Raw genomic sequence first — 7,565 nt, forward strand, 5'->3', positions numbered from 1 at the left:
AACCAATTTCAACTGTATCAACCCAGCAACGCTTCGATCAGCATACTTTTTATGAAGGTCTCAACCCAATCCATATACTGTCATATGATATGTACATTTAATAAACTTTATATGACTCTAAATATCAAGAAATCGTTTAACTCAGACACCGTAAGCACATAATTTATATTTACGTCATCAATAGGTAACTATATATAATATAAATGTTAATTTAAACAGCGACACTTGTTTAACAGGAAAAACCCACACTACATTTGAAAATTTTCAGGATAAAAATAGGAAGTTCTCATCAAGGTAAAATTCTATTTCTTAAGAACGTTTTGGTCTAATTCTTCATTTCTGTTCCTGTATGTAAGACTTGTGATCTCCTTCTAAGCGGTTATATACATACGATAGTACTATAAAAGTGTATGTGTTTGTGTGTTCGTAATAATTCAGATAGGTCTTTTAAAGGGAATATACCTAGTTCATTCATCATAGATATCAGGTTAAGTAAAGTATTATTTTCATATTATTTTGTAAATAAGACGCACAAACACCATTAAAAAAACTTGAATAGTACATAAGTTGTTCGGTTTAATTTCCGTGATGATTCATAACGGTCAATCACAATTAGAATAAATGGCGGTGGTTATGAGATTTATATTAAAATGCATTTTCATTTTCTCAGCTTATAGATATTTCAATGTGTTAAGAGTGCATAAAATTATCATGATTATGTACTGTTTATTCAAATACATAATGATTTTGACCACAAATATGCAGTTTGTCTCTGAATAGTTAAAACATATATATGAAGCAGTTTCATTTAGGTTCCTAGGAGTTGATAGCATTTAGTAAAAGTAAAAAGGCACTTGCATTTAGGGTTTAAACTAGTGAAGCGTAATTTTCATATACAAACAAATGAAACAGTATTAAATTGAAGATAAAACATATTGTTATCTTTTAGGCATTCTTTAAGCCCGATATTTTGAACGATGGCTAGTAATCTCGAGCATCTGAGTAGTTATTTGTCAGATGGGAGGACTGTCCCTGGTAACGGATCACCATACACAGAGCTACTAGATGAACAAATCGACAATAATGAGATGTAAGTACAAATATTTTTTACCTTTGTTCTAACTATTGGTCTTCTGTTATGCTTGTGTGCATTGCTACATCTTAAAACAAATTCTCACTTGGTCACTTGGAAATTATATATATTTCGAAAGAAAGTTTTTCTCAATTGCTATTGTTTCAAATTGAATTGCTAGTTTTCTAACTCGAATTATTTTTTTTCAACTGAATTGCTAGTTTTCTGTATTGAAATGTTTCGTGTCGGGGTCTTTTATAGCCGATCATACAGCATGAGTTTTCTCATTGTTGAAGGCTGCATGGTTGATATGTTTGCTTACATCTACTTCATTTGAACTTTGAAGGATTGTTATTCCATTGGCAATTATACAGACTCTCCTGATTTTTATTCACTTTTATTTGTCCAGCAGAAAAGGCTTCAAACATTACTTTTTTATATCCAAAAATTCATGATTAGGAATGTCTCACAAAAGAAGATTGAAATCAGTCTAGAACTGTACTAAGAATTCCATATTTATCTCTATATCGTTCCCAAAAACAGAGTTTTTAGAAAGTCCAATGTCTGACCCTCTGCATAAAATTTGTTAAGATCGTTATTCAGAACGATGAACAGACGGGTGATCAAGAAGTTAAGTTAAACATATTTCAAAAGTTCTTACATGGTCCTGAAGTTTGATTCGAATTTAACCGATTTTGCACAATCTTCACTACAAGACATTACTGCTTATTTTGAGTATTTGTGCATGCGCATACTGATAACCGGAAACATATAAGTTTTCACCTTTTTTCGGCTAGTGGACACAATATACACTATGCTTCATCTATCATTAGATAATTGAAAGTTGTTCAGCACCTTTCTTACCTCCATGATAAAGTTGTTAGTGTCCCCCTCGAATATCAACCAAAACAACAACGGTTTTGCGTAAAATATCAAAACGTAAAACTGCAACAAAATTAAAAATGTATTAAAAATTCACTTGGACCCTCAACATTTATCCAAAAATGAACGACAATTATTAAAGAGGTAATCCTGAAAAAATCATTTTCTTTTTTGTATATGTTCCTTCGGAATTAAACGAATAAGTGGATCTTTCCGCAGGGTATTGGATAATTAAGTTACATAAATGGTCTTAGAAATAACGCTATATTGATTGATCATCAATTTGCTCCACACAACCTCTTTTAAAAAGTTTAAACATCATTTCATCTTCTATTTAAATAAAGGCAACAGTAGTATACCGCTGTTCAAAACTCATAAATCCATGGACAAAAAACAAAATCGGGATAACAAACTTAAACCGAGGGAAACGCATTAAATATAAGAGGAGAACAACGACATAACACTAAAATGTAACACATATAGACAAAATCCCACGAGAATAACAAATAAACCGGGCTTCAAAACGTCTTTGAACTATTTACTATAGAAGCGGTGTGAATCAGACGTTGATACTGTAACATACATAAGATCTGATAAAGTACATTTGTTTCTTTTCTCTTGTAGCAGAATAACAAACGGACTATTTTTTAGACATTAGTCAAGCATTACATTAATCAAACATAAAGACAACCTGCAAGACTTTGTTCTACTTCGTTTCATAAAAAGTAATGACCATACATCTTTTTGAGAAGGAAAATCATACCCTGAAAAATCACTCAGATTCAAACTAAAACATATTTGTAATTTGCATTATCAAGACTGTTTTGACATTGTAACATTGCTGCGTTTTGAGGACTTCTCATTGGAATCAAAAATGCTCATCCTCTTGTCGACTTATTTTTTCATTCACACGAGGCAGACTTTATACAAAAGAATCTTAGGAGGAATGAAAACAGCTATCAATAACATTCTGGCGCAGAGTTCATATTCGTTCTATACATGTTCCGCAATACTGCACTTAAGATGTGTGTAGTATTGTAAAGTATTGAACGGACATAATCTCTGTCCTCGAGGTTTGCTATTAATATCTTAGTATATCATATTCCTCTATGTAGATGATTTAGTCTCACTAAACATTTCAAAATTAGGTAATTTTTATGATTTCCTCTCTCCAACCGAATTGATAATAACAGAAACTGTCAATATCTTGATTCATTTCTAGCAATTGACAACAGGGCTCAGTTGAGGACAAATTTTGACAACAAAAGAAATGTGTTCTGCTTACAGATTTCGAACTTTCAATGTAGCAACACTTTTTTTTGTTACGCGTGCATATGGAGTTTATATCTCAAAGTTAATACGATATCCCAGAGCTTGCATTTCATAATTTCCTAAACAATATTTTTTCGTTTGCAAAGAAGCCATTGATGCAAGAATTCAAATTGATGAAGTTCAAGTCATCCCTTTAAAACATTTGAGAACACCATCACGTGTCAGGTAAGCGTTATGCTCTTCAACTTTGTACTTGTTTGGCTTTATAACTATTTAGATCTGAGCGTCACTGATGAGTCTTATGTAGACGAAACGAGCGTTTGTCGTATTAAATTATAATCCTTGTAACTTTGATAACTATTACATACGCGGATAAATATGTTTCACGTATCGTTACCCAAATTCCATCCATCTTTTCTACAATGTTACCAAGCGAATAAGTGTTGTCGACAGTTTGATACATTTAAAATGGCCACCACGACGAGTGCATCATGTGGACCATTGTCTGCTTTCTCTTCCAGAGCACATGTGATCAACCCCCGTTTAAATGTTTTATTTTGTGAACTGGTGTTTGTTGTTATTTGGTTGTTTTTTGTGAGTTTAGTTTTGACTTATGAGTCAAATGTGAATTTGGTTTTTATAAACAATTCGTCTATCAAAAATAGTTTTGCGCCTATCCCAAGTCAGGAGCCTCCGGCCTTTGTTAGTCTTGTATTATTTTTAATTTTAGTTTCTTGTGTATAACTTGGAGTTTAGTATGGCGTTCATTGTCACTGAACTAGTATACATATTTGTTTAGGGGCCAGCTGAAGGACGCCTCCAGGTGCGGGAATTTCTCGCTACATTGAAGACCTGTTGGCGACCTTCTGCTGTTGTCTGAACTGTGGTCGGGTTGTTGTCTCTTTGACACATTCCCCATTTCCATTCTCGATTTTTATATATGTTCAAAGTAATGTTTGAGCATAACAGAAAATATATGATTCACTTTTTCCATTACTATATTAAAACTTTTGTCAACAAAATTTATACATTCCTATCGTTGTTTGAATTACGAGTAAAATAGTTGAATTACACTGTGATAGCAGCAAATAAACATATTGCTAAATCATGTATATGTACCAGTACGAGTCGGAGCAAGCTCAAACCCAGACGGTCAAATTACACATAAAGTTAAAGGTCATAAGGGCTTGATATAAATCAAATTGCCAAGGTTCTTCCCTGTGTACTGTTTTGTTGTTATGTTCCCATACAATTTATTTTAAACTTACAAGGGGAAATAACTCCTAGATAGACACACCAGCTTATATCAATTTTTCAATATAAATAGCACTGAAAGACATTATAATATATGTAATGCTTATGAACTTGGTGATGAGTTTCATCACTTTGTACCTTTTTCAATAATGTTGTTACTTATACATATATGTAATAACTCATATGTTTTAAATATTTACACTTACTGGAATAGCAAAATTATACTATTATTGCACCTTTGTTTACCATGTTGTTCTAATGTAAACATTTTCACACTTTTATTGTTTGTTAAAAAATGTTGTACTAACATACCCCATGTGGGTGCTTTAGTGAAATGAAATGTCTTATGTCTTATGTCTTATGTCTTATGTCTTATGAGATTTTTTGTTTAGGTACGATGTATGTCTTTAGAAAAACGAAAAACAGTTAAAATGTATAATCTGGAACTTGACCGTTACATTTGTCCTTGACCTAACATCAAAATACCCTATGCCTCAACAGGAAAGACTAATGATAGTTTCACAAATATATTGATATTATTACAGTGTATAATGATAATTTGGTGGGGTTTGTTTGTTTGTTTTTTTTTTTTTTTTGTTTTTTTTTTTGTTTTTTTTTTTTTTAGCCCATGAAGCATTTGTAGTTTAAGGTATAAATACAACTGTGGTATTATTTGTTTTTTCTATACTGACTTTTTTCAGCGAGAGTAATGGGTTTGCTCAAATATGCTCTGATAAAGTCGGTATGACAAAATAAATAGCAATTGTTACTTATCTAATATTAATGTTTTTCTTCGGTAAACGATGTTTGTTTTCTCTTTCCCCTCTATTTTCATAAGACACTTTTTTAGTTATTCATTTTCCATTTAAATTCATTTATCAGATTAAAGTCTTATCTATTCAACGTTGTGCAATTGAATAAGAGTGTCGTTTTTATTTTTAATTCTGTCATCTTTTATTATTTAAAATCGTTTAATTTTTATCTTACAGAAATTTAGCTGTTTTGAAAATTCATCTGAATACCAACGTTGATGAAAACAAAATAAGGGAATGAGAAGAACAAAAAAACTGTGAACTAGAAGTATCATGCGGTGAATTTGAAACCAAAGTTCACAGTGATATTTTGTCCAGTGTTTCTGATTACTTTAATTCTAGATCAAATTTCAATAAGCAAGCACGAAAATGTGTTCTGAGTGAAGAATGTGTTTCATCCGAGGCGATGTGTCATGTCATAAAATTTGCATATTCTGGGGATCTTGAAATAGCAAGAGACAAAGTTCAAGATCTTTTAGAAACAGCTTCTTATCTCCGAGTCGAACTCATCTTGGATGAGTGTGAAAAGTTCTTAATCAACAGCATCGATCACTCCACAGCTATGTCTCTTCTGCCAAGTGCAATTCAATTCAATCTAATGAATTTGATTGCCACTATAGTCATGTATATATCTGAAAATTTTGATACGTTTGTTCAGCAAAATTTGTTCTACACTCTTTCGAATGAAAAGTTCAAGTTCTTGTTGATGCAGAGAAATCTTTCCGTTTTTCGTAAAGGAATTCCAGTCAATAATCCTGAACTCCATATTCTTGAAGCTGTGGGTAAAAGATTAACAGCTAAACAAGTCAAAGATTATCCAACTGTCTTATATATTCTTTATTCAATTCTCTTTTCGGAAATATCCGAAGATGATCTGAGTTCTATATATGATATTTATCCCTGCTTCCATACCATTGATAGATCCACCTTTACAAATTTTTCTGTGAGTGATCTCAAATTTAAAGAAAGGAAGTTTTCAAATTCCTCGAAACTTTTGGAAAGTTCAGAGTGTTATATACAAGCATCACACTTAAAGTCGGAAAAATCTTTCGAGAAAGTTTCAGCTATAAATGATCGCCCCAAAAAGATATCGTTATGGGTTACAATATGGGAACGCTTTACCGTAATTGGAGGAATTCGAGTGGAATATCACAGTGGAACTAATGTCCTTAATGGCATCCGACCAAAAGCTAGACACTCCATATTTTCGGAGCACGAGTTTGAACTTGATGAGGATGAAGTCATAACAAGTATAAATCTTAAGAGTGGTATGCTTTTAGATAGTATCTCTTTCGATACGAATTATGGTCGTACGTATGGCCCGTATGGGGGTAATGGTGGATATCCGTCTTCTTCGTCGCCTTCACAAATACGTGGTTATTTCCATTCCTTCAGAGGAAATGTATTGAAAGGACAAAACTACGATTACTATATTGCTATCACTGATTTCACATGGGTTGTGTTTACAGAACACGATACGGACGACTACGATCATTATATTGATTTACATAAATTTGATTGCTATATGAAAACAAAGCTGAAGATTCACATTAAAGACGATGTACCCATGGTTAATATGCACGTTAAAAAGAATGCAACCATGTTGAACATGCACGCTTATAAGAATTCAATCATGTTGAACATGCACGCTTATGAGAATGCAACCATTTTTAACAAGCTCGCGATCGATAAAATGAATGAAAATACATCTGCACATAGGGAGAAGGCTGGAGACTTCGAAGACCGACAAAGTTTATATTACAAATTTTAAAATTATTTGTATCTTTATTTTTTTCTGCTGTTAAATATGAAAATAATCTGGATACTTATATCATTTCTAAGATAACTAATAGAACTTGAAAGGCTTGGTGGAGAAACTGTATTGTAGATGGTGGTCAATTATTGGAATAAAGCATTATAAAAGTATGCCTCGTGGTATTTGATTAAAAACAAGACATTTATTGTTTCTGAAAACGAAGTTGAGCTTGTTGAAAATGGTCAAAAACAAACTTTATTTGATGTATCTTGTTTAATGACAGTATGTAATTTTAAGTGAATTATAACGCAATGTGTAAAGTCAAGCTTCTGTTTATATGGCGACGTCTGCAGTAACATCCATGGTTGACCATCGAATTCATCGGTAACATCTTTGAACAATCACAGTCGGTGTTACTGGTAATAATCACATGTTTTTATTTATTTTGAACATTTCATGTGGTATAACAGTTAAATAGAGATATCAGTACATTAGTTGAATGTTTTTGATGTTGCTT

At 32.3% G+C, this 7,565-nt stretch overlaps 1 protein-coding gene across 1 annotated transcript; it reads left to right on the forward strand.

Annotated features, from left to right (window-relative positions):
- The first annotated feature begins 954 nt into the window (after window positions 1-954).
- Window positions 955-7,145, forward strand: LOC139514780 (kelch-like protein 22). Its single transcript, XM_071304412.1, has 2 exons — window positions 955-1,090; window positions 5,470-7,145. The coding sequence occupies exon 2, from the start codon at window positions 5,699-5,701 to the stop codon at window positions 7,061-7,063; it is 1,365 nt and encodes a 454-aa protein (XP_071160513.1). The 5' UTR covers window positions 955-1,090; window positions 5,470-5,698; the 3' UTR covers window positions 7,064-7,145.
- Window positions 7,146-7,565: the final 420 nt, after the last annotated feature.

The sequence above is a fragment of the Mytilus edulis genome, chromosome 3 (assembly GCF_963676685.1).
Source record: "Mytilus edulis chromosome 3, xbMytEdul2.2, whole genome shotgun sequence".
In the NCBI taxonomy this organism is placed as follows: Eukaryota; Metazoa; Mollusca; class Bivalvia; order Mytilida; family Mytilidae; genus Mytilus; species Mytilus edulis.